Genomic DNA, 19,137 nt, shown 5'->3' with positions numbered 1-19,137 from the left:
CAGTGGTCATTAGATCTCATTGTTACGGTGCAGTGGTCAGTAGATCACATTATTACGGTGCAGTGGTTTTTAGATCTCATTATTACGGTGCAGTGGTTATTATATCGTTATTACGGTGCAGTGGTTATTATATCGTTATTACGGTGCAGTGGTTATTATATCGTTATTACGGTGCAGTGGTTATTATATCGTTATTACGGTGCAGTGGTTATTATATCGTTATTACGGTGCAGTGGTTATTATATCGTTATTACGGTGCAGTGGTCAGTAGATCACACTGTTGCTCTCTGTTATTACAGATGACGTCGACGATCGCCTGCAGCTGCTGGGACTCCCCGACATGACGTCATGTCCCCGCCCCCATTGATGACGCACACGCCGCTGTCTCCGCCTCCGCTTGTGATTGGCTGGCGCTGACGTCATGCGGCTCCTCTTCCCGGTGACCTCATCTCAGCCGCTCTCACCCGCTCCGCCCGGAGCCCGGACACTGACCCTACGGCGAGGCCCGGACAGCAGGCCCGGAGCGGCGGTGAGTACGGCGGGGAGGCCCGTGACGTCATCAGGCCGCGTCACTGACACCTGTGACATCACCTCAGCCTGTCACCGCGGAGACCCTGCGTGTGCGACCGACAGACCCCGTGTGTGCCCCGCCGGCGATGGAGGGAGCCGGGCACGGTGTGAGGACGAGGCAGAGAGCAGCGGCTCCGCTCAAGGTCACTGCCCCTCCGGAGTGTGCGCTACGGCTCCCTGTGACCGGCCAGGGACTGCGGGACACAGGGATCACTGACCGCAGACCGGACCGCAGCGCCGACCAGCCAGGGACTGCGGGACACAGGGATCACTGACCGCAGACCGGACCGCAGCGCCGACCAGCCAGGGACTGCGGGACACAGGGATCACTGACCGCAGACCGGACCGCAGCACCGACCAGCCAGGGACTGCGGGACACAGGGATCACTGACCACAGACCGGACCGCAGCACCGACCAGCCAGGGACTGCGCGACACAGGGACCACTGACCGCAGACCGGACCACAGCACCGACCAGCCAGGGACTGCGGGACACAGGGATCACTGACCGCAGACCGGACCGCAGCACCGACCAGCCAGGGACTGCGCGACACAGGGATCACTGACCGCAGACCGGACCGCAGCACCGACCAGCCAGGGACTGCGCGACACAGGGATCACTGACCACAGACCGGACCGCAGCACCGACCAGCCAGGGACTGCGGGACACAGGGACCACTGACCGCAGACCGGACCACAGCACCGACCAGCCAGGGACTGCGGGACACAGGGATCACTGACCGCAGACCGGACCGCAGCGCCGACCAGCCAGGGACTGCGCGACACAGGGATCACTGACCACAGACCGGACCGCAGCGCCGACCAGCCAGGGACTGCGCGACACAGGGATCACTGACCACAGACCGGACCGCAGCACCGACCAGCCAGGGACTGCGGGACACAGGGATCACTGACCGCAGACCGGACCGCAGCACCGACCAGCCAGGGACTGCGCGACACAGGGATCACTGACCGCAGACCGGACCGCAGCACCGACCAGCCAGGGACTGCGCGACACAGGGATCACTGACCGCAGACCGGACCGCAGCACCGACCAGCCAGGGACTGCGGGACACAGGGATCACTGACCGCAGCGCCGACCAGCCAGGGACTGCGGGACACAGGGATCACTGACCGCAGACCGGACCGCAGCACCGACCAGCCAGGGACTGCGGGACACAGGGATCACTGACCGCAGACCGGACCGCAGCGCCGACCAGCCAGGGACTGCGCGACACAGGGATCACTGACCGCAGACCGGACCGCAGCACCAACCAGCCAGGGACTGCGCGACACAGGGATCACTGACCGCAGACCGGACCGCAGCACCGACCAGCCAGGGACTGCGGGACACAGGGACCACTGACCGCAGACCGGACCGCAGCGCCGACCAGCCAGGGACTGCGGGACACAGGGATCACTGACCGCAGACCGGACCGCAGCGCCGACCAGCCAGGGACTGCGGGACACAGGGATCACTGACCGCAGACCGGACCGCAGCGCCGACCAGCCAGGGACTGCGGGACACAGGGATCACTGACCGCAGACCGGACCGCAGCGCCGACCAGCCAGGGACTGCGGGACACAGGGATCACTGACCGCAGACCGGACCGCAGCGCCGACCAGCCAGGGACTGCGGGACACAGGGATCACTGACCGCAGACCGGACCGCAGCGCCGACCAGCCAGGGACTGCGGGACACAGGGATCACTGACCGCAGACCGGACCGCAGCGCCGACCAGCCAGGGACTGCGGGACACAGGGATCACTGACCGCAGACCGGATCGCAGCGCCGACCAGCCAGGGACTGGGGGACACAGGGATCACTGACCGCAGACCGGACCGCAGCGCCGACCAGCCAGGGACTGCGCGACACAGGGATCACTGACCGCAGACCGGACCGCAGCGCCGACCAGCCAGGGACTGCGCGACACAGGGATCACTGACCGCAGACCGGACCGCAGCGCCGACCAGCCAGGGACTGCGCGACACAGGGATCACTGACCGCAGACCGGACCGCAGCGCCGACCAGCCAGGGACTGCGCGACACAGGGATCACTGACCGCAGCGCCGACCAGCCAGGGACTGCGCGACACAGGGATCACTGACCGCAGACCGGACCGCAGCGCCGACCAGCCAGGGACTGCGCGACACAGGGATCACTGACCGCAGACCGGACCGCAGCGCCGACCAGCCAGGGACTGCGGGACACAGGGATCACTGACCGCAGACCGGACCGCAGCGCTGACCAGCCAGGGACTGCGGGACACAGGGGTCACTGACCGCAGACTGGACCGCAGCGCCGACCAGCCAGGGACTGCGGGACACAGGGATCACTGACCGCAGACCGGACCGCAGCGCCGACCAGCCAGGGACTGTGGGACACAGGGATCACTGACCGCAGACTGGACCACAGCGCCGACCAGCCAGGGACTGCGGGACACAGGGATCACTGACCGCAGCGCCGACCAGCCAGGGGCACAGGGATCACTGACCGCAGACCGGAGCGCAGCGCCGACCAGCCAGGGACTGCGGGACACAGGGATCACTGACCGCAGCGCCGACCAGCCAGGGACTCAGGGATCACTGACCGCAGACTGGACCGCAGCGCCGACCAGGCAGGGACACAAGGATCACTGACCGCAGACTGGACCGCAGCGCCGGCCAGCCAGGGACTGCGGGACACAGGGATCACTGACCGCAGACCGGACCGCAGCGCCAACCAGCCAGGGACTGGGGGACACAGAGGTCACTGACCGCAGCGCCGACCAGCCAGGGACTGCGGGACGGGACTCGGGGATCACTGACCACAGACCGGACCGCAGCACCGACCAGCCAGGGACTGCGGGACACAGGGATCACTGACCGCAGACCGGACCGCAGCGCCGACCAGCCAGGGACTGCCGGACGGGACACAGGGATCACTGACCGCAGACCGGACTGCGGGACACAGGGATCACTGACCGCAGACCGGACCGCAGCGCCGACCAGCCAGGGACTGCGGGACGGGACACAGGGATCACTGACCGCAGACCGGACCGCAGCGCCGACCAGCCAGGGACTGCGGGACGAGACACAGGGATCACTGACCGCAGACCGGACCGCAGCGCCGACCAGCCAGGGACTGCGGGACGGGACAAAGGGATCACTGACCGCAGACCTGACCGCAGTGCCGACCAGCCAGGGACTGCGGGACGAGACACAGGGATCACTGACCGCAGACTGGACCGCAGCGCCGACCAGCCAGGGACTGCGGGACGGGACTCAGGGATCACTGACCGCAAACCGGACCGCAGCGCCGACCAGCCAGGGACTGCGGGACGGGACTCAGGGATCACTGACCGCAGACCGGACCGCAGCGCCGACCAGCCAGGGACTGCCGGACGGGACAGGGATCACTGACCACAGACCGGACCGCAGAGCCGACCAGCCAGGGACTGCCGGACGGGACACAGGGATCACTGACCGCAGACCGGACTGCGGGACACAGGGATCACTGACCGCAGACCGGACCGCAGCGCCGACCAGCCAGGGACTGCGGGACGGGACACAGGGATTACTGACCGCAGACCGGACCGCAGCGCCGACCAGCCAGGGACTGCGGGACGAGACACAGGGATCACTGACCGCAGACCGGACCGCAGCGCCGACCAGCCAGGGACTGCGGGACGGGACACAGGGATCACTGACCGCAGACCGGACCACAGCGCCGACCAGCCAGGGACTGCGGGACGAGACACAGGGATCACTGACCGCAGACCGGACCGCAGCGCCGACCAGCCAGGGACTGCGGGACGAGACACAGGGATCACTGACCGCAGACTGGACCGCAGCGCTGACCAGCCAGGGACTGCGGGACACAGGGATCACTGACCGCAGACCGGACCGCAGCGCCGACCAGCCAGGGACTGCGGGACACAGGGATCACTGACCGCAGACCGGACCGCTGCGCCGACCAGCCAGTGATTGCGGGACAGGCCACAGAGCGACAGGGATCACTGACCACGGACCGGACCGGAACGCAGCGCCGACCAGCCAGTGACTGCTGGACGGGACACAGAACGACAGGGATCACTGACCGCAGACCGGAATGTGGCCCTGACCGGACCACAGCCCCTGCAGATCGGACCGTGGCCCCGACCGGACCACAGCCCCCGCAGACCAGACCTCATCCTCGACTGGACTGCAGCACCGACCAGACCGGACCACAGCGTCGACCAGACCACAGCCCCGACCAGTCCGTCTCCACGGTGTATTCTTCCACCATTACCACGCTGTCAGCTGTTCTGCTCCGTTGTGGCCCCGCGTCCGTCCCCCATCTCATTTCCTTTAAGAATTATATCACCAATTTGCTTTGGTCGCTGCTCCCCGTGTTCCAGCGATCGAGCGGCCAGGGAATGGCTTGTGCGGGGGGGACACCAGAGCTGAGCACAGGGCAGCCAGGGGGCGCTCTACCATTGAGCAAAGACTGGGGTTTATGTGGAAAGCCGCTTGTTACAGGATCCTTTTAAAGTTGACCCCCCCCCCCCCCCCCAACCTGATACTTGTTAACGCTGAGGGTTCGCTACAGTTGTATCCTTCCTCTACAATCCTCTGTTAGCGCCTCAGACACTGATACAGTGTAACAAACCCCCAGCTGCGAGAAACACTGGGCACGTATGGTTTGCCGAATATAAATCATAGAATGTTTTGTTCCTTTCAGCAGAGATCTTAGAAATGGGGAAGAGATGAAACCTCTTAGAATAAGAAGCTGCAGAACGGTTTATTACATGATAATCGTTATTTATCAGTCTGGTCACCGGCCCTTTAAGGCTCAGCGGCGTCAGAGCTAATCACGCACGATTTATACACCGTCCCTTTAAGACTCCAAACATCAGCTTTGTCAGAACAGGTAATGACACCGTAACGTTGTATCCACTTATTACAGGACTGAGAACCAAAGGTCCATTGTGTATGAAGTCCAGTAATCCGGCATCCAATCATCCAGAACACCTTAACCGGATTTTCCTGTGTTACTGCCCGGATGCCTCTCGTCCCCATCTCTACTATCTCGTAATTAGTTACCATCAATGTGAAGCAGTGAAAACCCTGGGAAATGTCAGGATTGTTGTTCTAGGCGGAGGGTGAAGGGTTAAGGCCCGGGGCCCCTGGTGACATCATGCTGCATTGTGATCACAGCTGCAGAGGAGGGAGGGGGCTCGCACCCCGACTGGCGGGATCATAGCGGCTGATGTCATGGTGGAGCTATGCTACATGAAATGGAGGGAAAGTGGGAGAGCGGATAACAATCCTCCCACTGCACCCCGTACATCGACCGCTCCGAACCTCACCGATCACGGGATCGACACCACAAATTCTCCAATTCCACCGTAATCTGTGGGTTCCTGATAGAGCGGTCATTGTTAACTTCACATATGCCTGTTGTTGGGGGAGGGGGGGGGGGGGACACATGGCTGCTATCGGGCGCTGCCGGGGGGGACACATGGCTGCTATCGGGCGCTGCCGGGGGAGACACATGGCGGTTATCGGGCGCTGCCAGGGGAGAAACATGGCTGCTATCGGGCACTGCCGGGGGGGGACACATGACTGCTATCGGGCGCTGCCGGGGGAGACACATGGCTATCGGGCGCTGCCGGGGGGGTACATGGCTGCTATCGGGCGCTGCCGGGGGGGGTACATGGCTGCTATCGGGCGCTGCCGGGGGGAACACATGGCTGCTATTGGGCGCTGCCGGGGGGGAACACATGGCTGCTATTGGGCGCTGCCGGGGGGGGAACACATGGCTGCTATTGGGCGCTGCCGGGGGGGGAACACATGGCTGCTATTGGGCGCTGCCGGGGGGGGAACACATGGCTGCTATTGGGCGCTGCCGGGGGGGGGAACACATGGCTGCTATTGGGCGCTGCCGGGGGGGGGGAACACATGGCTGCTATTGGGCGCTGCCGGGGGGGGAACACATGGCTGCTATCGGGCGCTGCCGGGGGAGACACGTGGCTGCTATCGGGCGCTGCCGGGGGAGACACATGGCTGCTATCGGGCGCTGCCGGGGGGGGCACATGGCTGCTATCGGGCGCTGCCGGGGGGGGCACATGGCTGCTATCGGGCGCTGCTCGGGGGGGACACATGGCTGCTCGGGGGGGACACATGACTGCTCGGGGGGGATACATGGCTGCGATTGGGCATTGGCGGGAGGCAACATATGGCTGCGATCGATCTTTTTAAAGGGAGTACTCTTCTGAAAGTAGCTGGCAAAGATGAAGGGGGGGGGGTTGTACTCCAGTCACATCCAGAGCTGCCTTCAGTGATCTGATTGTTGTTAGCTGCATGGCTACTTGAGCTTCCTTGTTGCATTGTGGAGTGGAGTTAAACAGTCTGCACCTGGATATATCGAATCACGGGCGCTGTGTCAGGGGTGTGATTATTTTCTTTCAAGGGCGTGTTCATGATTCATGTGAAACTCCTAAGGTGTTTCTTGTTTTCAGCGTCTCTGACCAGTGACTTCATCAGATCTGACTGTGGGAAAGTTGGTTGACAACCATTTTGGCTGACAGGGAGTGATGTATACAGATGTCACCACCCCGTGTGAGATCACCACTCCCACTTATCTGTGCATGAGGTTATTTTGTTACAAGGCCAAAGATCACATGACTTCATCCGGACGACCTCTGATTACAGCTCCGGACTTTATCCCTACAGTCGAGGCAGGAACAAACGTTACACAAGATACAACATAGGTCACCAGCGGGTAAGTACGGAGGCGGGGTAAACAGAGCGTCACCAGAGATCAGCGGTGACATCACTGAGAATGTCTCCTATCCATCACTAGAGATCAGCGGTGACATCACTGAGAATGTCTCCTATCCATCACTAGAGATCAGCGGTGACATCACTGAGAATGTCTCCTATCCATCACTAGAGATCAGCGGTGACATCACTGAGAATGCCTCCTATCCATCACCAGAGATCAGCGGTGACATCACTGAGAATGTCTCCTATCCATCACTAGAGATCAGCGGTGACATCACTGAGAATGTCTCCTATCCATCACTAGAGATCAGCGGTGACATCACTGAGAATGTCTCCTATCCATCACTAGAGATCAGAGGTGACATCACTGAGAATGCCTCCTATCCATCACTAGAGATCAGCGGTGACATCACTGAGAATGTCTCCTATCCATCACTAGAGATCAGCAGTGACATCACTGAGAATGCCTCCTATCCATCACTAGAGATCAGAGGTGACATCACTGAGAATGCCTCCTATCCATCACCAGAGATCAGAGGTGACATCACTGAGAATGCCTCCTATCCATCACCAGAGGTGACATCACTGAGAATGTCTCCTATCCATCACTAGAGATCAGCGGTGACGTCACTGAGAATGTCTCCTATCCATCACTAGAGATCAGAGGTGACGTCACTGAGAATGCCTCCTATCCATCACTAGAGATCAGCGGTGACGTCACTGAGAATGCCTCCTATCCATCACTAGAGATCAGCGGTGACGTCACTGAGAATGCCTCCTATCCATCACTAGAGATCAGCGGTGACGTCACTGAGAATGCCTCCTATCCATCACTAGAGATCAGCGGTGACGTCACTGAGAATGCCTCCTATCCATCACTAGAGATCAGCGGTGACGTCACTGAGAATGCCTCCTATCCATCACTAGAGATCAGAGGTGACATCACTGAGAATGCCTCCTATCCATCACCAGAGATCAGAGGTGACATCACTGAGAATGCCTCCTATCCATCACCAGAGGTGACATCACTGAGAATGTCTCCTATCCATCACTAGAGATCAGCGGTGACGTCACTGAGAATGTCTCCTATCCATCACTAGAGATCAGAGGTGACGTCACTGAGAATGCCTCCTATCCATCACTAGAGATCAGCGGTGACGTCACTGAGAATGCCTCCTATCCATCACTAGAGATCAGCGGTGACGTCACTGAGAATGCCTCCTATCCATCACTAGAGATCAGCGGTGACGTCACTGAGAATGCCTCCTATCCATCACTAGAGATCAGCGGTGACGTCACTGAGAATGCCTCCTATCCATCACTAGAGATCAGCGGTGACGTCACTGAGAATGCCTCCTATCCATCACTAGAGATCAGCGGTGACGTCACTGAGAATGCCTCCTATCCATCACCAGAGATCAGCGGTGACGTCACTGAGAATGCCTCCTATCCATCACCAGAGATCAGCGGTGACGTCACTGAGAATGCCTCCTATCCATCACCAGAGATCAGCGGTGACGTCACTGAGAATGCCTCCTATCCATCACCAGAGATCAGAGGTGACATCACTGAGAATGCCTCCTATCCATCACCAGAGATCAGCGGTGACATCACTGAGAATGCCTCCTACCTACCCACTTGATTAGCAGGGATTTGGGTTCTGCGTCTTCTGCGCTGATGATCACATGACATCGAGGCGTTGAGGGAAGTTTCTCTGCTCGCGGCTTCATTTTTGCTGATGTCACCCAGGTAATGTTCACAGGATCCATCATCTGCTGGAAACGTCACTGGGAAAGGGGGGAAAAAAACCTCCTCGAGCGGCGATGGGGGGAGAGGATGAGCGGCTCTTCAGATATCCAGATAGGTGACTGCGCCTCCTCCTGCAGCAGTCGTGGATGTAGGTGATGGTTTTGGGGGCTTGTCTCAGGATGTGGGGAGCCGGTGACCCTGCGGGGCTGCTATTGACGCCCCATACGTGCGGAGTGTATTTAACCGTGTCTGTGTTTCCTTTCCAGGATCCATCACTTCTTGTGACCTCTGGAGGTGATGATGTCGTAACTACACATTGGAGATCGCATCGGCAGCAGATCCCGCCCTTTGTGCAATGCTTTTACGTTCGGTCATGGATGGGGTCCTCTCGGCCCTGAGGACCGCTGCTTACTGACTTCTCTGTGTGTGACTGGCAGGAGGTGGGCCATGGATACCATGGGCCTGCGCTGCCAATTGCTGACTGTTGACAAGCTGGTAACGTGGATGGAGAGCGGCGCGGAGAAGGTTCTCCTGATTGACAGCCGCCCCTTCGTGGATTATAACATGTCCCACATTCTGGACGCCATCAACATCAACTGCTCCAAACTGATGAAGAGGCGACTGCAGCAGGACAAGGTGCAGATCACCGAGCTCATCCAGCACTCCGCCAAACAGAAGGTGAGGAGCAACTACTACTATCATCCCACCCTCACAGGGGCACCTACCAGTGCTCCCGTCCCACCCTCACAGGGGCGCCTACCAGTGCTCCCGTCCCACCCTCACAGGGGCGCCTACCAGTGCTCCCGTCCCACCCTCACAGGGGCGCCTACCAGTGCTCCCGTCCCACCCTCACAGGAGCGCCTACCAGTGCTCTCGTCCCACCCCACAGGAGCACCTACCAGTGCTCCCGTCCCACCCTGACAGGGGCGCCTACCAGTGCTCCCGTCCCACCCTGACAGGGGCGCCTACCAGTGCTCCCGTCCCACCCTGACAGGGGCGCCTACCAGTGCTCCCGTCCCACCCTGACAGGGGCGCCTACCAGTGCTCCCGTCCCACCCTGACAGGGGCGCCTACCAGTGCTCCCGTCCCACCCTGACAGGGGCGCCTACCAGTGCTCCCGTCCCACCCTGACAGGGGCGCCTACCAGTGCTCCCGTCCCACCCTGACAGGGGCGCCTACCAGTGCTCCCGTCCCACCCTGACAGGGGCGCCTACCAGTGCTCCCGTCCCACCCTGACAGGGGCGCCTACCAGTGCTCCCGTCCCACCCTGACAGGGGCGCCTACCAGTGCTCCCGTCCCACCCTGACAGGGGCGCCTACCAGTGCTCCCGTCCCACCCTGACAGGGGCACCTACTACTAGTCCCATACTGAGAATTACACCCAGTATTTTGGATAGGAGTGGTACTATGCAGTGTGTGTGTGTGTGTGTGTGTGTATATACAGGAGGAGTGGCGGCGTGCTGTGTGTATATACAGGAGGAGTGGCGGCGTGCTGCGTGTGTATGTACAGGAGGAGTGGCGGCGTGCTGCGTGTGTATATACAGGAGGAGTGGCGGCGTGCAGCGTGTGTATATACAGGAGGAGTGGCGGCGTGCTGCGTGTGTATATACAGGAGGAGTGGCGGCGTGCAGCGTGTGTATATACAGGAGGAGTGGCGGCGTGCAGCGTGTGTATATACAGGAGGAGTGGCGGCGTGCTGCGTGTGTATATACAGGAGGAGTGGCGGCGTGCTGCGTGTGTATATACAGGAGGAGTGGCGGCGTGCTGCGTGTGTATATACAGGAGGAGTGGCGGCGTGCTGCGTGTGTATATACAGGAGGAGTGGCGGCGTGCTGCGTGTGTATATACAGGAGGAGTGGCGGCGTGCTGCGTGTGTATATACAGGAGGAGTGGCGGCGTGCTGCGTGTGTATATACAGGAGGAGTGGCGGCGTGCAGCGTGTGTATATAAAGGAGGAGTGGCGGCGTGCAGCGTGTGTATATACAGGAGGAGTGGCGGCGTGCTGCGTGTGTATATACAGGAGGAGTTGCGGCGTGCAGCGTGTGTATATACAGGAGGAGTGGCGGCGTGCAGCGTGTGTATATACAGGAGGAGTGGCGGCGTGCAGCGTGTGTATATACAGGAGGAGTGGCGACGTGCAGCGTGTGTATATACAGGAGGAGTGGCGGCGTGCAGCGTGTGTATATACAGGAGGAGTGGCGGCGTGCTGCGTGTGTATATACAGGAGTGGCGGCGTGCTGCGTGTGTATATACAGGAGGAGTGGCGGCGTGCAGCGTGTGTATATACAGGAGTGGCGGCGTGCTGCGTGTGTATATATACAGGAGTGGCGGCGCCGTGCAGTGTGTGTGTATATACAGGAGTGGCGCCGTGCAGCGTGTGTATATACAGGAGGAGTGGCGCCATGCTGTGTGTGTGTACTGGTTATAGTACTGTGCGCTGTCACTAATGTCTCTTTGCCCACGTGTCCCCATCTTTTGTCTCCGCAGGTGGAGTTGGAGTGTCAGGTGCAGCAGGTAGTTGTGTACGATCAGAGCTCATCGGACGTCTCATCCCTGCCCTCTGACTGTTTCCTTTTTGTTCTGCTGGGAAAGCTGGAGAAGCTGTTCAGCCATGTGCATCTCCTGTCAGGTATCAGCGCCCGTCCACTTTGGATTCACAGCCCAATAGTAAAACCTCAGGACGGCAGAGACTTGTTCCTTTCTTGTGCTGTGTGGATGCAGTGTAACAAACCCTCAGCTGTGACAGCTGTCCGGACAGTGCTGATATTCAGCCTCTTGTTACAGATGTCTATATTCAGTGACATGTCGTCTTTCATGTTCTATGTAATTCTCTGATTGCTCTGGGTGAGCCGCGTTCCTCCTAATTTGGAGAGAGCAGTTTGTTTTGTCGCTTTCCCACCTGCGGTTTTTTGCACTTTCCCACCTGCGGTTTTTTGCACTTTCCCACCTGCGGTTTTTTTTTGGCACTTTCTCACCTGTGGTTTCCTCTTTTCCAGGTGGCTTTTACCAGTTTTCCTCGTACTTCCCAGGCTTGTGTGAAGGGAAAGCCTCCATCGTCCCCACCTGCATTTCTCAGCCGTGTCTCCCCGTGTCCAGCGCCGGCCCCACACGGATCTTGCCTCATCTGTACCTGGGCTGCCAGCGCGACGTCCTCAACAAGGTGAGGAGCTGAATAGCTGCTGATTTAAAGGGCCAGTAGCCCCGAGCGGTGACAGCTAATATGGAGAATTTGGTGCAGACATCACAGCGACCGTTGATTCCAGTGTAGTTTTTCCTCGTCCTCTGTGGTCACCGCTGATCGCCTCGATCTCTGTGATTTCCTCCTGCCGCAGGAGCTGATGCAGCAGAGCGAGATCGGTTTTGTCCTGAACGCCAGTAACACCTGCCCCAAACCCGACTTCATCTGTGACTCTCATTTCCTGCGCGTCCCGGTGAACGACAGCTTCTGTGAGAAGATCCTGCCGTGGCTGGACAAGTCTGTGGATTTCATAGGTGAGGTCTCGCGGGGGTGGGAGGAGCTTCTGACAAGTGACCTCGCCCCTGCCCCGCCATCATATTTAGTAAATTTGGGCATCTCCTAAAATGTATTTATTTTTTCCTGTTGTACAGAAAAGGCAAAGGCCTCCAACGGGCGCGTCCTGGTCCACTGCCTGGCGGGAATCTCGCGCTCTGCGACTATCGCCATCGCCTACATCATGAAGAGGATGGACATGACCCTAGATGAGGCTTATAGGTAACGCCCCTCACTGGGCAGCGAGCTGCTGGGAGTGACGGCGGCTCCTCGTAGATCTGAGCAGTTCTGACCTCTCGCTTCTTTCCGCAGGTTTGTAAAGGAGAAGAGACCGACCATCTCCCCAAACTTCAACTTCCTGGGGCAGCTCCTGGACTTCGAGAAGAAGATCAAGACTCCGACTGGCCAGACTACCCCGGTCTGCAAATTGAAGCTGCAGCTGGAGCAGGGCGGCCCCTCGGCGGAGCTTCATCCGCAGCCAGCGAGTCCACCTCTCACTCATCCTACCTCAGCCGAGAAAATGCAGGAGGAAGAGGCGTCTCCTCTTCTGCAGGGCATCAATGGGCTGCACGTGTCCCAGCGGGAGAAGCTGGAGGACAGCAATAAGATGAAGCGTTCCTTCTCCCTGGACATCAAGTCAGTGTCTTACTGCAGCACGCCCAGCACAGCCGCCTCTGCCTCCTCCGATGAGCACAAGGAGTTCTACAAAGCTTCCAGTAGTCATGAAGGAGGTAGTAGTAAGATGTACCAGTTCTCCCCCGTGGAGGAGGTGTCGGAGCAGACCCCAGAGGCCAGCCCTGACCGCGAACAGGCGGCAGTGAGGGTCGTGGAGCAGCCTAGCACCTGTCGGCAAGCAGAAAGTAAAGCGCGGCAGCAGCAGATGATGATGATGAGCCGCAGCGGTGTCCGGTCCCTGGCGGCACCACTGTTCCGTAGCGGGAGCATGGAGGACAACCGCAAAAGTAACTTTCTGTTCGGACTGTCGAGCAGCCAACAGCACCTGTCCAAGCCGGCGCTGGGTATGAAGGACTGGCACTCGGACATCCTGGCGACTCGGGCCTCCTCACTGACCGGCAGCTGGTACTTCACCCCCGACGTCCCTTCCCACTTCTACTCAGCGTCTGCTCTGTACGGAGGGGGAAACTTCACGGCCTTCAGCTGCGGACAGCTGCCGGCTGACCCTTGCTGCGCAGTGCGCAGGAGGCAGAAGCCGAGCGCCCGCGGGGACTCACGGCGCAGCTGGCACGAAGAAAGTCCCTTTGAAAAGCAATTTAAAAGGCGCAGCTGCCAAATGGAGTTTGGAAATGAACTGGTGGACGGCCGGTCCCGAGAGGAGCTGGGCAAGGTTGGCAGCCAGAACAGCTTCTCCGGCAGTTTGGAAGTCATCGAGGTATCGTGAGACGGGCCATGGGGGAAGGTGGTGGTCCTGGGGCGGTGAGATGGGCCTTGGTGGGGTATAAGCGGGCCCTGAGGTGAGGTGGGCCGCGGAGCCGCCTTCCATCACCTGGAATATTCATTTGTTCCCTATGAATCTGAATGGTGGACTTGCAGGATGTTGCATCTGGGTCAGCAGGTCGGCACCTAATAATTAATGGGCGCAAGGCCCAGAGCACGCTGACTGCCCGATCCATCCTGTGGGGGCGCTGCAGATCAGACTGGCACTTTAATACCCTCCTTCCACAGCACTGAGTACAATGAACGCCCTGGTGCCGCCTGTGATCACCAGGGATCCTGATCGGGCGGCGCAGCCTCTTGTATCATGGCGACGTCGGCCGCTGCAGACACCGATGGGGAAGGGACGTAATAGCAGTGGGTTTTGGATGCTTGGGCACGGAAGGGGTGTGATTGTTTAGGGATGTTGGGAGTTAGATGTGGAGTGGCTCCAGAAAGCGTTACAAGCCCTAACTTGCATCAGATCTTTTACTCCAGTCACATCCAAAGCAGCACTTACAAATCAGGCTGGGGTGTAAATTGCATGTACCACTGTGGTGCATGGTGGGATTAAGCTGCATCATGTAGTAGACGACCGAGTGTTCTCAATATCATCTGTATTGCAGCAGCAGCAGCCAGCTCCAGAAGAATTGTGATTACAGCTCTGGAGAGGAGGAGGAGACTATGTGATTATAGAGAATGGCCTGCAGCGCATATGCCATTCATCTGTGCCCACCAGAACACTTGCATCATGTGACATCTAAGCTCTTCCCAGAGTGGCAGCCAGAAGTGGTGCCTCATGGGAGAAGATGCCATTCTATAGTTCTCCTTGATGATCTGTGGCATTGTTTTCTCCATATATTGAGGGAGCAGATGGGATCCAGGACCTCTGGTGATGAGGGAGGAGATGGGGTCCGGCACCTCTGAGGATGAGGGAGGAGATGAGGTCCAGGACCTCTGCTGATGAGAGATGGGGTCAGAGATGAGGTCCAGAATTTCTGGTGATGAGGGAGGAGATGAGGTCCAGGACCTCTGCTGATGAGGGAGGATATGGGGTTCGGCACCTCTGGTGATGAGGTCCAGGACCTCTGGTGATGAGGGAGGAGATGAGGTCCAGGATCTCTGGTGATGAGGGAGATGAGGTCCAGGACCTCTGGTGAGGAGGGAGGAGATGAGGTCCAGGACCTCTGGTGAGGAGGGAGGAGATGAGGTCCAGGACCTCTGGTGAGGAGGGAGGAGATGAGGTCCAGGACCTCTGGTGAGGAGGGAGGAGATGAGGTCCAGGACCTCTGGTGAGGAGGGAGGAGATGAGGTCCAGGACCTCTGGTGAGGAGGGAGGAGATGAGGTCCAGGACCTCTGGTGAGGAGGGAGGAGATGAGGTCCAGGACCTCTGGTGATGAGGGAGGAGATGGGGTCGGAGATGAGGACCAGGACCTCTGGTGATGAGGGAGGAGATGGGGTCCAGGACCTCTGGTGATGAGGGAGGAGATGGGGTCCAGGACCTCTGGTGATGAGGGAGGAGATGGGGTCCAGGACCTCTGGTGATGAGGGAGAGATTCAAGATCCCCGCTGCTCATCCTCATGATTGGACAATGTCGTTTGTGCAGATTGGTATTAAATGCCTTATATTCGGCCCCCTCCTCATCGGCATCTCACAGGTTAATCTACACCTAACGCTGATGCACTGTCTTGTGCTCTAGCCACATCTGGAGCTGCTGTCAGTGTTGTTCAAGGCATCTCCTCCTGCGCTGCATCATGGGTAAGGTATGGAGTAAAGACAGAGCAGTGACTGCAGATCTTACTGTGATGGGAGCAGATCTAGAGTAATGGCCGAATAGTGAGTGCAGCTCTGGCTGTGATTGGAGCATATATCCTGCTGTATGGGACATGTCATCAGATGGTTGTTGCTGTGTGAGTTCTGCTGTCACCTGAGCCTGGGGAAGGTGGGCTCCTCCATCCCCCCCATATACCTGGAGGGGCTGTGGTGCTGCCACCGGGGAGATCTGTAGATTTGTCCCACTCTCAGATGGTCATAGGAGCTGCAATAATATGGAGTTGGGGCCTACTGTCTGGCTCCTCCTCCTTGTATATCACTTGGTGCATTTGACCAATCTGAAGCTTTGTCCTCTGCGTCGCTCGTGAATCTTCAGAGACTTGGATAGAAAATGTAATTTGTTAATCAGCCAATAAAACTGCAGATGTCATGAATCGGTGACACGCTCTGTACCTGGCCGGTCATCATCGGGGGTTAACACAAATCTCAGACCTTGAACCGCACATTAAAAATTCAAGTGAATTTTCCGGAGTCCGGATCTTATTTCACATCAAAGGAGCGAACGTCAAGTCTCTGAAGAGCAGACTGGATCCTCCACAGCTGAGGGTCTGTTACAGCTGAACCACTCTGAAAACCGCCTAATATACAGACTGACACATTGTGACAAAGATGAGGTCACAGGCAGGGTGCAACTGTAACAACCCTCCAGCTGTACAAAGTATCTGGTCTGAATGCTGAAGAGGTTAAAAATGACATGAAACAAACATGAGCACAAGGCTGGTGACAGCGCTGTGTATAATGAGTGCGCTAGGGGCTCATTCCTGCACAAAACGCCGTGTGAACAAGGCTGTACAATTCTACAACAGCTGAGAAAACCGCAGTCACATCAATTCTCGGCGTCTGCGGTGTGTAGTTAGGAAATGCTATTAATCTTGGAAGGATGAGCTGGTTACCTCCATAGAACGAGAACCTCAGAACCCCCCGTCCTCCCCCCCCCCCCCCCCCCCCCAAATAACCACTGAGGTCATGATGCACCTCACCAGCAGGAATTATAGCCCCACATTCACCACCAGGTAATCTAACGTACCCTGACCACACGCCGAAAGCCAGAGACGCTGACAGATCTGTAACTACTATAATACTGCCTCTGTGTACAAGAATATACTATAATACTGCTCCTATGTACAAGAATATAACTACTATAATACTGCTCCTATGTACAAGAATATAACTACTATAATACCGCTCCTATGTACAAGAATATAACTACTATAAGGCTGTGTGCACACGATGCAGATTTGCAGCGGATTTTACAGCACAGAAATGTTGCATATCCGCATTGTGATGTACAGTAGCCTTAAAATCAGTGAAAAAAAAAAAAACGCAGTGCAGACGCTGCGGATTTTTCCACGTGGTTTTCCTGCGGTACAAAATCTGCAGCATGTTACTTTTGTGCGGTTTTCCATCTCCCCTGTCACCAAATCCGCAGTGGAAAACCACAGGAAAAATGGAAGAAATCAGCAGGAAAAAATGCAGGTCATTTGACCTGCGGATTTCTTCCATTCTGCACAGAAAAATCCGCAGGGCTAAAAAGTCCGTCTGCACTCAGCCTAATACTGCGTGTGGTACAAGAATATAACTACTATAATACTGCCCCCTATAGACAAGAATATAACTACTATAATACTGCCCCCTATAGACAAGAATATAACTACTATAATACTGCTCCTATGTACAATATAACTACTATAATACTGCCCCCTATATACAAGAATATAACTACTATAATACTGCCCCTATGTACAATATAACTACTATAATACTGCCCCTATGTACAAGAATATAACTACTATAATACTGCCCCCTATAGACAAGAATATAGCTACTATAATACTGCTCCTATGTACAAGAATATAACTACTATAATACTGCCCCCTATGTACAAGAATATAACTACTATAATACTGCCCCCTATGTACAAGAATATAACTACTATAATACTGCCCCTATATACAAGAATATAACTGCTATAATACTGCCCCCTATGTACAAGACTATAACTACTATAATACTGCCCCTATGTACAAGACTATAACTACTATAATACTGCCCCCTATGTACAAGAATATAACTACTATAATACTGCCCCCTATGTACAAGAATATAACTACTATAATACTGCTCCTATGTACAAGAATATAACTACTATAATACTGCTCCTATGTACAAGAATATAACTACTATAATACTGCCCCCTATGTACAAGAATATAACTACTATAATACTGCTCCTATGTACAAGAATATAACTACTATAATACTGCCCCTATGTACAGAATATAACTACTATAAGGCTGTGTGCACACAATGCAGATTTGCAGTGGATTTTACCACGCAGAAACGTTGCATATCCGCATTGTGATGTACAGTAGCCTTAAAATCAACAACACAAAAAAACGCTGTGCAGACGCTGCGGATTTTCCCGCAGTACAAAATCCGCCGCATGTTACTTTTGTGCGGTTTTCCCATCTCCTCTGTCACCAAATCCGCAGGGGAAAAACCGCAGGAAAAATGCAGGTCATTTGACCTGCGGATTTCTTCCATTCTGCGCGGAAACATCCGCAGGGCTAAAAAGTCCGTCTGCACTCAGCCTAATACTGCCCCTATGTACAAGAATATAACTACTATACTACTGCCCCCTATGTGCAAGAATATAGCTACCATAATACTCCTCCCTATGTACAAGAATATAACTACTATAATACTGCTCCCTATGTACAAGAATATAACTACTATAATACTGCCCCTATGTACAAGAATATAACTACTATAATACTGCCCCTATGTACAAGAATATATACTGCCCCCTATGTACCAGAATATAACTACTATAATACTGCTCCTATATACAAGAATATAACTACTATAATACTGCTCCCTATGTACAAGAATATAACTACTACAATACTGCTCCTATATACAAGAATATATCTACTATAATACTGCCCCTATGTACAAGAATATAACTACTATAATACTGCTCCTGTGTACAAGAATATAACTACTATAATACTGCCCCCTATGTACAAGAATATATCTACTATAATACTGTTCCTGTGTACAAGAATATAACTACTATAATACTGCTCCCTATGTACAAGAATATAACTACTATAATACTGCTCCCTATGTACAAGAATATAATTACTATAATACTGCTCCTATGTACAAGAATATAACTACTATAATACTGCCCCTATGTACAAGAACATAACTACTATAATACTGTCCCCTATGTACAAGAATATAACTACTATAATACTGCTCCCTATGTACAAGAATATAACTACTATAATA

At 55.9% G+C, this 19,137-nt stretch overlaps 1 protein-coding gene across 5 annotated transcripts; it reads left to right on the top strand.

The window, feature by feature from the left end:
• Positions 1-377: 377 nt before the first annotated feature.
• Positions 378-16,303, top strand: DUSP16 (dual specificity phosphatase 16). 5 transcript variants are annotated; one of them, XR_012220070.1, is made up of 8 exons: positions 378-529; positions 9,332-9,743; positions 11,552-11,693; positions 12,061-12,224; positions 12,397-12,556; positions 12,674-12,797; positions 12,888-15,117; positions 15,149-16,303. XR_012220070.1 is itself a non-coding variant. In XM_073544065.1 (7 exons), the coding sequence occupies exons 2-7, from the start codon at positions 9,513-9,515 to the stop codon at positions 13,972-13,974; spliced, it is 1,908 nt and encodes a 635-aa protein (XP_073400166.1). In that variant the 5' UTR covers positions 378-529; positions 9,332-9,512; the 3' UTR covers positions 13,975-16,303. The 5 variants fall into 5 exon arrangements, 4 of the variants coding, with proteins under 4 accessions (XP_073400166.1, XP_073400169.1, XP_073400168.1 ...); XM_073544065.1 differs by having other exon boundaries at positions 12,888-16,303; XM_073544068.1 differs by lacking the exon at positions 378-529 and adding an exon at positions 691-713 and having other exon boundaries at positions 12,888-16,303.
• Positions 16,304-19,137: the final 2,834 nt, after the last annotated feature.

Source organism: Dendrobates tinctorius, unplaced genomic scaffold, assembly GCF_039654945.1.
Source record: "Dendrobates tinctorius isolate UK_male_01 unplaced genomic scaffold, ASM3965494v1 ptg000136l, whole genome shotgun sequence".
Classification (NCBI taxonomy): domain Eukaryota; kingdom Metazoa; phylum Chordata; class Amphibia; order Anura; family Dendrobatidae; genus Dendrobates; species Dendrobates tinctorius.
Note: the sequence above shows the minus strand (reverse complement) of the source record. Positions and strands in the feature narration are given on the sequence as shown.